The sequence below is a fragment of the Odocoileus virginianus genome, chromosome 1 (assembly GCF_023699985.2).
Source record: "Odocoileus virginianus isolate 20LAN1187 ecotype Illinois chromosome 1, Ovbor_1.2, whole genome shotgun sequence".
Lineage (NCBI taxonomy): Eukaryota > Metazoa > Chordata > Mammalia > Artiodactyla > Cervidae > Odocoileus > Odocoileus virginianus.
The window spans coordinates 28,584,278-28,598,827 of record NC_069674.1 but is presented as its reverse complement, the minus strand read 5'-3'; the positions used below and the strand labels follow the sequence as shown (position 1 = coordinate 28,598,827).

At 35.9% G+C, this 14,550-nt stretch overlaps 1 protein-coding gene across 5 annotated transcripts in view; it reads right to left on the bottom strand.

Moving 5' to 3' along the window:
* The window catches only part of POT1 (protection of telomeres 1), a 90,100-nt gene that overhangs the window by 21,325 nt on the left and 54,225 nt on the right, over nucleotides 1-14,550 (bottom strand). For all 5 annotated transcript variants that reach the window (XM_020900436.2, XM_020900437.2, XM_020900438.2 and 2 more), the window contains 3 exons: nucleotides 7,489-7,658; nucleotides 6,283-6,371; nucleotides 1,055-1,111 (listed from right to left, as the gene is read on the bottom strand). In XM_020900436.2, coding sequence (XP_020756095.1) covers nucleotides 1,055-1,111; nucleotides 6,283-6,371; nucleotides 7,489-7,658 — 316 coding nt within the window. The remainder of the gene's footprint in view (nucleotides 1-1,054; nucleotides 1,112-6,282; nucleotides 6,372-7,488; nucleotides 7,659-14,550) is intronic.

Sequence of the window (14,550 nt, the reverse complement as noted above, 5' to 3'; positions counted from 1 at the left end):
GTATGGATATGAGAGTTGGACTGTGAAGAAAGCTGAACGCTGAAAAATTGATTCTTTTGAAACTGTGGTGTTGGAGAAGACTCTTGAGAGTCCCCTGGACTGCAAGGAGATCCAACCAGTCCATCCTAAAGGAGATCAGCCCTGGGTGTTCATTGGAAGGACTGATGCTGAAGCTGAAACTCCAATACTTTGGCCACTTCATGCCAAGAGTTGACTCATTGGAAAAGACCCTGATGCTGGGAGGGACTGGGGGCAGGAGGAGAAGGGGACAACAGCGGATGAGATGGCTGGATGGCATCACCAACTCGATGGACATGAGTTTGAGTAAACTCCAGGAGTTGGTGATGGACAGGGAAGCCTGGTGTGCTGTGATTCATGGGGTCGCAGAGAGTGGGACACGACTGAGCGACTGAACTGAACTGAACTGAAGTAACAGAAGTTGGGTATCTGATAAATTGATTATCACTGCTAACATTAAAATTTTGGGGAATATTTTAAGTAGCTCCTTTTTGGGTATACCATTAAATACATAGTGTGGATTGATTAAAACTAATACTAGATAAAATATTTTATACTCTGCTATGTAATGGGGCTTATTTTTATAAATATGCCTTACAAATTTTATAGATAAATGATATAAAAATACACACTCAATTTAAAAGCATATATCTTTCTGGGTTCCATTTTATGCCACTTAGCATGAGGTAGAGGAATAAAAGATAAATATGGGTATGTTTTTGTTCTCATGGATATGTGCTCTCAACATTAGACAGTGATAAGTGAAAATCACTCAGTCGTGTCTGACTCTTTGTGACCCCATGGACTATACAGTCCATGGAGTTCTCCAGGCCAGAATACTGGAGTGGGTAGCTGTTCCCTTCTCCAGGGGATCTTCCCAACCCAGGGATCGAACCCAGGTCTCCCACATTGCAGACAGATTCTTTACCATCTAAGCCACAAGGGAAGCCCAATGATGAGTTCCTTATTAAATTTAAAGACAGACTTCATTATGCTTATTATTGTGTCTCAATTTCAAAGATGAAAATGGTCTTACTGGTAGCTGAGAGTTGTTGACATCTTTCGACTTCATATAGTGATACTGATCCAGAGCCTATTAGGAAAAAGGAGAGAATTATATTTGAAAATCCATTAAAAGCTCAATGTGGCAATGAAAACTATAAAACATTACTGAGAGAAACTGAAGAAAATTTAAGTCAATGGAGAAATTTGTTTATGGATTCATGTCATTTGTTCATGGAATGGAAAGTTCAATATTGTAAATAACTGATATTCTTCCCAATTGATCTGTAGTTTCAATGAAATCTTAATCAAAATTGCATAGGGTTTATTATAGAAAGAGATAAGTGGATTCCATCACTTAAGTGAAAATGGCAAGGAATTTAAAATCTAAACATTCTAAATTTCTTGTTTAGAATCCTAAACAAACACTGAACTGTAGATAATGATATTCATTCACTGAAGTGTTTAGGAGGTGTACTTACGTCTGCAAATTACTTTGAAATGTATCAAAAACTAAAACAAACTGATGGATTAAAAAAGAGATAAAAGATACAGCAAAGAGAGTAAAATGTTAACTGGAGAAACATGGTGGGAATACAAATGTTGACTGAACAACTGTTTCAACTTTTCTATATGTTTGAAAGTTTTTCTTATGTTGAAATAGTACACTGTGATGGAAATAAGGGATAAGTAGATAAAATAATATATTTACTAAATTTAATAGGATGACTTGAGGAATGCCATAAAATGTAATTTTACTTAAACAAAACAGCAAAAATAGTGACCACAGCAATACATTTTAATGATGCTTTCTAAAATGAAGAATTGAAGACTTAAAAAAAGTATTCAAATTTTGCACTCATATTAGCTTACCACATTCTATTACATATAATAGTATATTTTTATAATTTATTATACGAAACATCATATACAAATATATGGATTATTTGTTCTTCTTCAAAATCACTATTAAATGGCACAAGGACCCATGGTAAGGGAACCTGCATGGACACATTAAGCTGGAAAACTATTATTCCAAAGAATCTGATTACTTAATACCTGCTATTCTGCATGAAGTGAAACAATGTAAAAGCCTGATTAGTAAATAAATAATAAGAAAATAAGAGAAAAGATGTGCAAAATTGTATTAAAACTGTCTTCCACAGACTGATAAGAATAAAGATAAAGAGCCCAACAGAAAATCAGGTAAAGAGTAAGAGCAGACAATTCAAAGAAGTAAGAAGGGTCGATAAATATAAGATTTTTTAAGTTTACAAGTACTCAGGGAAACTAAATATACCTAACACCTGCCAAACTGAAAACAGCACACATATTGTTAAAGCAATACCACTGGCAGTTTGAGGGAGGACATGCTCCCACACTGTTATTTGCATTTGAATTCTATGACATTCTGGCATATAATCTGGTGTCATCTATGAAAATAACATGCGTTTACTCTTTGATCCTTCAACCCCACCTTTACGAATTTTAGAGAAAAAATAAGCTTGAATGTACAACTGTTCAAGGATGTTTATTATTTGTAAGAGTAAGAAACTGAAAACAACCGTCTATCAAATAGAAAATGGCTGAATTCATTATATTAGATTAATGTAAAATATAATGCAGCTATTAAAAGAATGAGTTTGAGTTATATGAATTAGTCCAGAAAGAGGTCTATAATCTATCATTAAAGAAAACAATCAGCATACTAAGGTCTCACTTTTGTGAAAATTTTAAACAGAGGAAGAAGATATACATGTTCATATAGAAGTATGTATATTTTTATAAACATGAATGGTTTGAAGAATTCATAGTCAACTGTTATCTTTCCCTCAGCAAGTGGGAATAAAGGCATGGGAAAGCTATGTAACTTGATACTGTCATATGTACTACTTCTGTAATTTGAAAATAATCAGAAAAACATTTTAGGAGGAAAGAGATTTCAAAAAGTATAATTATAAATCACATTGGCTCTAAATGATTGTCAACTGAAGTAAATTGGCCTCATAATGGGTAGTTCAAGTAGTCACACATTAGGCTAAAATGCTGTCATCAAGGTGCTAGGAAATATGAAGAATTTTAAAGCACATAAAATGAAGAAATAAACATGGACAAAACAACCAAATCGCCAGAATCTGAATGGCACTGACTTTGCCATCAGTTAATAGTAAGGGAGGTTGGGCAAACTATATGATTCCCATTACTCAAAGCCTCAATTTCCTTTCTGCAAAAGGGAAGAATAGCAACCTCACAGGAGTGAGGTTAGGATTAAATAATGACTGTTAGCACTTATTTAGTGCCTATCAAGTCACAGATGTTGATTTTCATGCTTATTATTACTGATATAGATAGAAAGAGCATAAATATTCATTAAACAGATCACAGTAGGGAAGAAGTTAGATTGTAGGAAAAAAAAACCAATCATATGGGATAGAAACATGACACAGATTTTGAAGCTCAGAATGTACAAGCAAATACTGAGACAAAATGGTAAAGGAAAAATTATTACAGATTTAGCAAATTTTTAAAATTTATATTTGAATAGCCATCTATTCAGGCAGATAATAATATAAATATTCCACCAATTATCTGTTAATATTTTATAATTAGGTACTTGATTAATTCAATACAACTGGGAACTCTTAAGATATGCATGATCAAAAAATACTTGGGCTATTGGAAGTAAAGCAGCAAAAATAACCTTTGTCCCTTTGAGAAACTAACAAGCAAACAGTTGACTGGGAAATGAATACAGATTTTTAATAAGTTATATATATTTTTGTTGTTATTGTTGTTTACACACTAAAGCTGTGTAGGACTCTTTGCCACCTCACGGGCTATAGCTCATCAGGCTCCTCAGCTCAGTTCAGTCGCTCAGTCGTGTTAGACTCTTTGTGACTGCATGGACTGCAGCACACCAGGCTTCCCTGTCCATCACCAGCTCCTAGAGCTTGCTCAAACTCATGTTCACTGAGTCAGTGATGCCATCAAACCACCTCATCTTGTCATCCCCTTCTTCTCCTGCCTTCAATTTTTCCCATCACCAGGGTCTTTTCCAGTGAGTCAGTTCTTTACATCAGGTGGCCAAAGTATTGGAGCTTCAGCTTCAACATCAGTCCTCCAATGAATATTCAGGACTGATTTCCTTTAGGATCTATTGGTTTGATCTCCGTGCTGTCCAAGGGACTCTCAGGAATTTCTCCACCACCACAAAGTAATTTCTCTGCTTTTTAATATGCTGTCTAGGTCGGTCTCCCTTCATGGCATCTGGTCCCATCACTTTACGGCAAATAGATGGGTAAACAGTGGAAACAATGACAGACTTTATTTTCTGGGGCTCCAAAATCACTGCAGATGGTGACTGCAGTCATGAAATTAAAAGACACTTTCTCCTTGGAAGAAAAGCTATGACCAACCTGGACAGCATATTAAAAAGAGAGACATTACTTTGCCAACAAACGTTCGTCTAGTCAAAGCTATGGTTTTTCCAGTAGTCATGTATGGATGACTGATAAAGAAAGCTGAGTGCTGAAGGACTGATGCTTTTGAACTGTGGTGCTGAAGAAGACTATTGAAAGTCCCTTGGACTGCAAGGAGTGATCTCCAGTCCATCCTAAAGGAAATGAGTCCTGAATATTCACCCTGAATATTCAAGGGACTGATGCTGAAGCTGAAACTCCAATACTTTGGCCACCTGATGCGAAGAACTGACTCATTTGAAAAGACTCTGATGCTGGGAAAGATCGAAGGCAGGAGAAGAAGGGGACGACAGAGGATGAGATGGTTGGATGGCATCACCGACTCTACTGGACATGAATTTGAGCAAGCTCCGGGAGTTGGTGATGGACAGGGAAGCCTGGCGTGCTGAAATCCATGTGGTCACAAAAGTCGGACATGACTGAGCGACTGAACTGAGGTTGGTCATAACTTTTCTTCCAAGGAGCAAGCATCTTTTAATTTCATGACAGCAGTTACCATCTGCAGTGATTTGGGAGCCCAAGAAAATACAGCCTGTCACTGTTTCCCCATCTATTTGACATGAAGTGATGGGACTGGATACCATGATCTTCATTTATTGAATGTTGAGTTTTAAGCCAGCTTTTTCACTGTCCTCTTTCACGTTCATCAAAAGGCTCTTATGTTCTTCTTCACTTTCTGCCAAAAGGGTGGTGTCATCTGCATATCTGAGGTTATTGATTTTCTCCCGGCAATCTTGATTCTAGCTTGTGCTTCATTCAGCCTGGCATTTCGCATGATGTACTCTGCATATAAGTTAAATAAGCAGGGTGACAATATACAGCCTTGACGTACTCCTTTCCCAATTTGGAACCATTCTGCTTTTCCATGTCCAGTTCTAACTGTTGCTTCTTGACAGGCATACAGATTTCTCAGGAGGCAGGTCAGGTGGTCTGGAATTCCCATCTCTTTAAGAATTTGTTTAGGAAGCATCACTACAAAAAAAGCTAGCGGATGTGATGGAAGTCCAGCTGAGCTATTTCAAATCCTAAAAGATGATGCTATTAAAATACTACACTCAATATGCCAGCAAATCTGGAAAACTCAGCAGTGGACACAGGACTGGAAAATGTCAGTTTTCATTCCAATCCCAACAGGTTCCTCTGTCCATGGGATATTTTCAGGCAACAATACTGGAGTGGGTTGCCATTTCCTTCTCCAGGGGATCTTCCTGACCCGAGAATCAAACCCATGTCTCCTGCATTTCCTGTATTGGAAGGTGGATTCTTTACCACTGAGTCACCTACAAAGCCCAATAGGTATATATATACACACACATAAATGTATATACATAAATACTAATATAACCCAAATCAAGTAATCCTTACCATTCCAATTTGAAAATGTAACTACATAATTAAGGGAGGAATTATGTTTATCTTTGTATTAGGACACGTAAAGGTTTAGCATGTCTCTTTATAATGAATATCAATTTAACAAGTAAAAAAGGAGATTGGAAGGTATTAAAAAAGATAATTTATGTTGATGTAGTAATTTTACTTAACAGAAACTAAACTGGCAGCATCAAAAATCACCCTTAGTTCTTAGGGGTATGGAATTAACAGATATACACCACTATATATAAAAACTGGTAAATAACCAGAATTTACTGTAGAGCACATGGAACTATATTCAATATCTTGTTAATAACCTATAATGTAAAAGAATCTAAAGCTGTACACCCGAAACTAACACAATATTATAAGTCAACTACAGTTAGGTAATTTATTAAAAAACTGTCCTTACTTGAAATGTTTGAAAAGCTGTCCTCTTGCTCTGATTGACATACACCAACAAAACTCTGGTTGGGGGGCAAATGTGCAGATTCTAAAATCCTATAATTGAAAGAATACAACTTTTAATTGCATAAAGCACAATCAAACAATGGTCAGTTTACCCTTAGAAAGCAAGAGCTTAGTGAAATTACGTGAAAATTCTGTGTGCGTTTGTGTGTGTGTACGCATTCTGCAGTAGGTCTATAGCTTTCATCAGATTATCAGGGGATTCCAAGAGACTCTAAAATGTAAAACACCCAAGTCTAGAAAGATACAAGTGAAATAGTGGGATCATGAAATACTGCAAACGAGCTGGGTATATAACGCATGTCATTCTAAGTCAGAACAATCTCACTCTAGACTCAAGCAATGAAATACTATATGGCTATATACTGCAATCTAAGAAATAAAGTAGGAAAACTGATATAAGGTTATTAAAATAGCTAATTTCATTGATGTTAAAGTCATCTTGATTTCAATATGTTAAAACTTAGAAAACAGTTTTGTCACTTCAATTTACTGAACAGGATATCTTCTATATCTCTTTGAAAATATGCAGAAGACTTTTTATTTCCGCAGAGTATAGATCAAAGAGTTTCTACACACAATGACTAATAGGAATACTTCAGGATAAAGGGAAGTACAAGTGTAGCAGGATTTAAGGTACTATTCACTTTCTGGGAACACCTAAAAGTTTTAAAAATATGACACCATGAAATATTTCTGCTATCTATTTTCTTAGGTAAACACACTTTAAAAAGGCATAATTTTTTTCCACAGAGGACCAAGTACATTTGGTATCCTAGGTATATATATCAAGTTTTCCAAATTTTAGCTAAGCTCCAGTTTCCACTGTTTGTTTCCATACTTAGAGAAGGTGGAAAATGGTAGAACATAAAGTGCAAAGAGTAAAGGTAAGAAAGAATATAAGTAAATGTTGGAAAACTAAAGACTATTCAGCTCTGCTACTGTTTAGCTATTTGAACCGACAATCACTTGATTTGTTTCATTTGGTTCAGCTATTTAAAAAAAATGAATAATGGCACAGAAGGCGCTGAGAATGAATTACAAGGGATTCATCAGATTCCTTCTCCTCACCTCAGAACTACATTATCTTAGAAATCAGCTTAATTAATACCTTATTTACAATTTCTAGATAGGTATATAATAGGCTTACTTTTTCAGCTGATCCACATCGGAGTTATTTTCAGGCAAGACTCTGATTCCCCGACCATAACTTGTGCCTCCATGGAGATGAAATTCTAGGGCTAAAGACGTTGCTAGGTTCTCTGAACTGACTGACTGAAGTTTGGTATGGAGGCTATAAATTCTAAGGAAGCTTCCAACCTAAAAATAGATGGTTTATTATTTAGAAAATGGAGAAAACTAAAAAAAAATCTCTGATATAATATTTAACAACTAATATGGGGTACAGACCAATAACCAGGGGTGTAGACCCATCAGAAAGGGAACTGGTATACTACACTGATGTATACTCAATATCAGCCCCAAGGACACCATATTGAAATGAAAATGTGTGTATGTATACACACATATGCATGTATAGATATGTATTTATGCATTTTCTCAAATCCAAAGGCACATTTTCATTTTGGGGATATTAAGACATGAAATAAGACTGAGTCTTAGCTCTGGTAAAATACAGTAGCTTAGAAACCTATTACCTAAATCAAATCCAAGCCCCCTATTTGATTAGGGTTTTTGAAAATAACCTGCTTTAACTAATTTAAGGTATCACTGATGGCTGGCTCACTCAGTTGTGTTTGTCTCTTTGCTACCCCATGGGCAGCAGTCCACCATGCTCATCTGTCCATGTGATTCCCTAGGCAAGAATTATGGAGTCGGTTGCCATTTCCTTCTCCAGAGAATCTTCTTAACCTGGGATCAAATTCGTGTCTCCTGTATTGCCAGGTGGATTCTTTACCATTAAGCCCACTGAGAAGCCCAATTTAAGGTAATATTTAATTAAATATGACCAATAAAATACTCTCATTATGAGAATACTAGAATATTTTCAAATGCATTATTATATCAAAATAATAAACTTCCTCTATTTGGGCTTCCAAGTTTGGGCTTCCAAGGTGGCTCAATGGTTAAGAATTCACCTGCCAGTTCAAGAGATGCAAGAGACACAGGTTCAATCCCTGGGTTGGGAAGATCTCCTGGAGTAGGAAATGGGAACCCACTCCAGTATTTTTGCCTGGGAAATCCCATGGACAGAGGAGTCTGGTAGGCTACAGTTCATGGGGTCTCAAAGAACAATTTCTGTCAGGACACCATAATGTGGGACACATTCCATGAGTTCAAACGTATAATTAAACAATATATTTTTAAACTAAATGTCCTGCTATTAATTTTAGATGTTTGGCCAAACTTAGTCTTAAAAATTTAACTCAGATGACCATTATATCTATTACTGTGGGCAAGAATGCCTTAGAAGAAATGGAGTAGCCATCAGAATCAACAAAAGAGTCTGAAATGCAGGACTTGGATGCAATCTCAAAAACGACAGAATGACCACTGTTTGTTTTCAAGCAAACCATTTGATATCACAGTAATCCAAGTCCATGCCCCAACTAGTAATGCTGAAGAAGCTGAAGCTGAACAGTTCTATTAAGACCTACAAGACCTTCTAGAACTAACACCCAAAAAAGATGTCCTTTTCATTATAGGGAACTGGAATGCAAAAGTAGGAAGTCAAGAGATATCCAGAATAACAGGGAAATTGGGCCTTGAAGTACAAAACGAAACAGGGCAAAGGCTAACAGAATTTTGCCAAGAGAATACACTGGTCTTAGCAAACACCCTCTTCCAACAATCCAAGAGAAGACTCTACACATGGACATCACCAGATGGTCAACACCGAAATCAGATACATTCTTTGCAGCCAAAGATGGAGAAGCTCTATACAGTCAGCAAAAACAAGACCGGGAGCTGACTGTGGCTTAGATCATGAAATTCTTATTGCCAAATTCAGACTTAAATTAAATAAAGTAGGGAAAACCACTAGACCATTCAGGTATGACATGAATCAAATCCCTTATGATTATACAGTGGTAGTGAGAAACAGATTCAAAGGATTAGATCTGATAGACAGAGTGCTTGAAGAACTATGGACGGAAGTTTGTGACACTGCACAAGAGGCAGTGATCAAGGCCATCCCCAATAAAAAGAAATGCAAAAAGGCAAAATGGTTGTCTGAGGAAGCCTTACAAATAGCTGAGAAAAGAAGAGAAACTAAAGGCAAAGGAGAACAGGAAAGATATACCCATCTGAATGCACGGTTCCAAAGAATAGCAAGAATGCCCTCCTCAGTGATCAGTGCAAAGAAATAGAGGAAAATAATAGAATGGGAAAGACTGGAGATCTCTTTAAGAAAATTAGAGATACCAAGGGAACATTTCATGCAAAGATGGGCTCAATAAAGGACAGAAATGGTATGGAGCTAACAGAAGCAGAAGATATTAAGAAGAGGTGGCAAGAATACACAGAAGAACTATACAAAAAGGATCTTCATGACTCAGATAACCATGATGGTGTGATCACTGGATTAGAGCCAGACAACCTGTATTGTGAAGTCAAGCGGGCCTTAGGAAGCATCACTATGAACAAAGCTAGTGGAAGTGTTGGAATTCTAGTTGAGCTATTTCAAATCCTAAAAGATGATGCTGTGAAAATGCTGCATTCAATATGCCAGCAAATTTGGAAAACTCAGCAGTGACCACAGGACTGAAAAAGGTCAGTTTTCATTCTAATCCCAAAGGAAGGCAATGCCAAAGAATGCTCAAACTACTGAACAATTGCACTCATCCCTCATGCTAGCAAGGTAATGCTCAAAATTCTCCAAGCCACGCTTCAACAGTACATGAACTGTGACCTTCCAGATGTTCAAGCTGGATTTAGAAAAGGCAGAGGAACCAGAGATTAAATTGCCAACAACTGCTGGATCATGGAAAAAGCAAGAGAGTTCCAGAAAAACATCTATTTCTGCTTTATTGACTATGCTGTAGCCTTTGACTGTATGGATCACAATAAACTGTGGAAAATTCTTCAAAAGATAGGAATACCAGACTACCTGACTTGCCTCTTGAGAAATCTGTACGTAGGTCAGGAAGCAACAGTTAGAACTGGGCATGGAACAACAGACTGGTTCCAAATAGGTAAAGGAGTCTGTCAAGGCTGTATGTTGTCACCCTGCTTATTTAACTTATATGCAGAGTACATCATGCGAAATGCTGGACTGGATGAAGCACAAATGAAATGAAGATTGCCGGGAGAAATATCAATAACCTCAGATATGCAGATGACAGCACCCTTATGGCAGAAAGTGAAGAGGAACTTAAAAGCCTCTTGATGAAAGTGAAAGAAGACAGTGAAAAAGTTGGCTTAAAACTCAACATTCAGAAAACTAAGATCACGGCACCCGGTCCCATCACTTCATAGGCAAGTAGATCGGGAAACAATGGAAACAGTGACAGACTTTATTTTCTTGGGCTCCAAAATTACTGCAGATGGTGACTGCAGCCATGAAATTAAAAGACACTTGCTCCTTGCAAGAAAAGCTATGATCAATCTAGACAGCATATTAAAAAGCAGAGATATTACTTTGCCAACAAAGGTCCATCTAGTCAAAGCTATGGTTTTTCTAATAGTCATATATGAATGTGAGTTGGACTATAAAGAAAGCTGAGTGCCAAAGAACTGATGCTTTTGAACTGTGGTGTGGAGAAGTCTCTTGAGAGTCCCTTGGGCTGCTAGGAGATCAAACCAGTCCATCCTAAAGGAGATCAGTCCTGAATATTCATTGGAAGGACTGATGCTGTAGCTGAAGCTACAGTACTTTGGCCACCTGATGCGAAGAACTGACTCATTGGAAAAGACCCTGATGCTGGGAAAGATTGAAGGCAGGAGGAGAAAGGGACGACAGAGGATGAGATGGTGGGATGGCATCACCGATTCTATGGACAGGAGTTTGATCAAGCTCCGGGAGTTGCTTATGGACAAGGAAGCCTGGCATGCTGCAATCCACAGGATCACAAAGAGTCAGACATGACAGAGCGACTGAACTGAGTCCTAAAAATACCTTTAATATAGAGTATTTGATACTCTCTTAAGAAGACTTAAAAAGAGATACATATAGAACATTATTAAAGCAACTGACATCTACTAAAGGAAGAAGCTGTATAACCTAAATCACATTTATTGTAAATCAATTTCCCACCTCTGCTTATTACTGTCTCAGTACATTGTATTTCTCATCATCACTCTCTCGATTTGATAGAGGAGAGAAATGGTGGGGTAAAGAAAAAGAGGGGGAAATCCACACTCCTTGAGCTACTTCTTCATTCTCAAGGATACTTTTCCCAAATAATCATGTGTTTTATAAAGAGGTAAACATTTAGTCTTTTCTTCTCTGACTTCTAACACTGACAGAACAGCAGGGGAGCAGGGTAAATAAACTCAAAGGAAAAAAACACAAAAGGAAAAAGAAAAAAAAGGATGACAAATTGACTTTCCTCATGGTCTCCAAAGTAAAGTAAGAAGAAAATATAAAATACATTTCTATTTATGCACTTCTATCTCATTCTTTTTGAACATTTATTACTCTATAATTCTTTTTAACATACTCAATATATTAGAATAGTATTTGTATGTAATCTAAAAAGTTGTTAAGGGCAGACCCAGGTGAAAGATACCATATTCATAAGTGAAAAGCTTCAAAATATAATGATAATTTCCTAATTAATTATTCTTTAAAATCAATGCAATTTCTGTCAAAATCCCCAGTGCCTTTCCTGCAACTGTAAAAACTGATCTGAAAGTGAATAGTTACGTTAGTTTTGAAGACTGAACTAGGAGTGAGGGCTTAACCTATGAAGTATCATTTAAAAATAAAGGTATAAAAATTAAGACAGGCTGGTTTTAATGGAGACACACGTATGATCATGCATAAATCTTAGAAATATAATGTCAAAGGAGAAAAGCAATTTATAGAATGATAAATAACTATATGCATTTTCAGAAAAAAATCATAAAATAAAAGCATACTAAACATGGTTGTACACACCTACATGTTAGGATAAATAAAAAGAGGATATTGGGAAGCAAAAAATTAGGATAAGCAGAAGTACAAAGAAGGTTCCACATGTAGAGTTTCATTTCTTAAAGTTAAAAGTACCTAAAATAAGTGTGGGAAACATTTATAAATATTAAGTTTGGGTGACAGACACATGGATGTTCGTTTGTCTCTACTAATGCATTTCACAATTAAACAAAACCATATTTTAAAGATCAAGAGAGAATTTGTATATACATAGGCTATAAAAATGACAAGTTGCTATTTCCAGAAATTCCTTCTGGAGGCAGCATTGTATTTTTTTAAGCTTGCTAAATATACTATAAAATATGCCAGATGCTCTGTTAAAATAGACAAATACATAATAAATAGTCTTGTTGTTAATGTGGTAATATTCCAAAAATACAGGTGAGGGAATCATAACCCAAAAAATTATAAAACACATTTCTAAACACTGTTATAAAAGTCCATTTTAATAAACAAAAAAAGCAAAACAAACTGGCTATTAAGAAATTATTATTCCTTTTCAAATAATTTAAATATTCCTTATAAACTTTTAAAACTTTCCCTTTAGGTTTAACATTTTTACTAAGCTGTATATGTCTGAAAATAAAAACTATAGTTCTTGGGTCACTGAATGCCAAACATACTAACTCGGTATATTTTATAGTTATTTTTAAATTGTGTCAGAGTAAGTCTGGGGACTGAAAATACCCTGCTTTCATTTATAGACAAAATGTTTGAAATGTCATTATGTGTGTGTATGTGTATTAAACGTATAGGGAATGTGATATCTTACCTAAAAAGTAAATTTTCAGAAAAATGTTAAAAACGTATCGCTAAAAAAACTTAAGTTGTAAAATGTATTGTACAGAGAATTAAATTATATCGTGCTTTATAACTGCCTTAACTGTTCTTTATTAAATATAATAAAAACCACATTTTTCCTGTTCCTACTCGACAAAAATACATGCATTCCATGCATTTCAATATACATATGCAATTTTAACCAGTTTTCTTCAAGCACTGATAAGAATTCATTGGCTATCAGTATCATTCGACTCTGGGGATTTCTTAAAGTAGTATGAAATTGTTGGTATGGAGGTTACCTGAGAACAAATAAAATATGCTATCAGTGTATATATTAAATAAAAGCCTACAGTTATATTACTTTTATACAGATAAAATTCTTTCCATTTTTCTATTACATTACAGATAAATATGTCATGATATCTTTAGATAAAAATTAATTGCCTACATTTCCTTAATTATGTGTGCTCAGAGCACCCTCTAGTGGGTGAGATAAAGCAGCGAAAAGGGAGATGAAAAAAATGTTTTAAAATGTCAGGAGGCTCACGATTGATTCATTCATCAGAAGATAGTCTTCACTTCACCCTTACAATATGGAAAGCACTGTGGCAGGTACTGCTCAGGACGAGAGAGAGGGACAGAAGGACCCGGAGAAGCAGGACAGGGAAGAGCATTAAACGGTCAAAGTCCAATTTTAGATGTAAATTTTTTCACTTGTAAAAGAACTCTACCTGTATCTTAAAAAGATCTTAGAATTGGCTTTATCATTATATTATTTTTGAAACTAATCAATGCAGATAAAATCAGGGAAAAGCATCAAAATATATCTTCAACTGTCAGTTTTCTGACATAAAGTATGAACACACTCACAAGGGAGAAAAAAGTGCACTTATCACCTTCCTTGACCTGGACTTGAACCTAATTTATTGAGTTGGGTGGGCTTATTTGTAACATAATATGGAAGTGGAAATATTTCCTCTTCAAGAACATTTATTTGCAAAAAAGAAATTAGGCAGTAAAATTCATATCTAAAAAAATTGCAATTCACTTTCACTGTTTTCTTCCTATTAAGTTTGCTGTATAACTCCCTCAAGGTAGGATGGAAGCTTTATTTGTAATAAAGGAAATCATTTCTTTATGCTGCTTAAGAGGATTAGCTCTAGAAGCAGACACTGTACATTCAAATACAGGCTTCACCCAAGTGGCTGTTAAATCGTGGGCTTAACCTCTCTGAGTGCCTCAGTTTTCTCATTTGTAACACAGAAATGATAGTACCTGCTGCCCGAAACAGTGCTAAATACATATGAAGTGCTTCATAAATGTTACCATTAT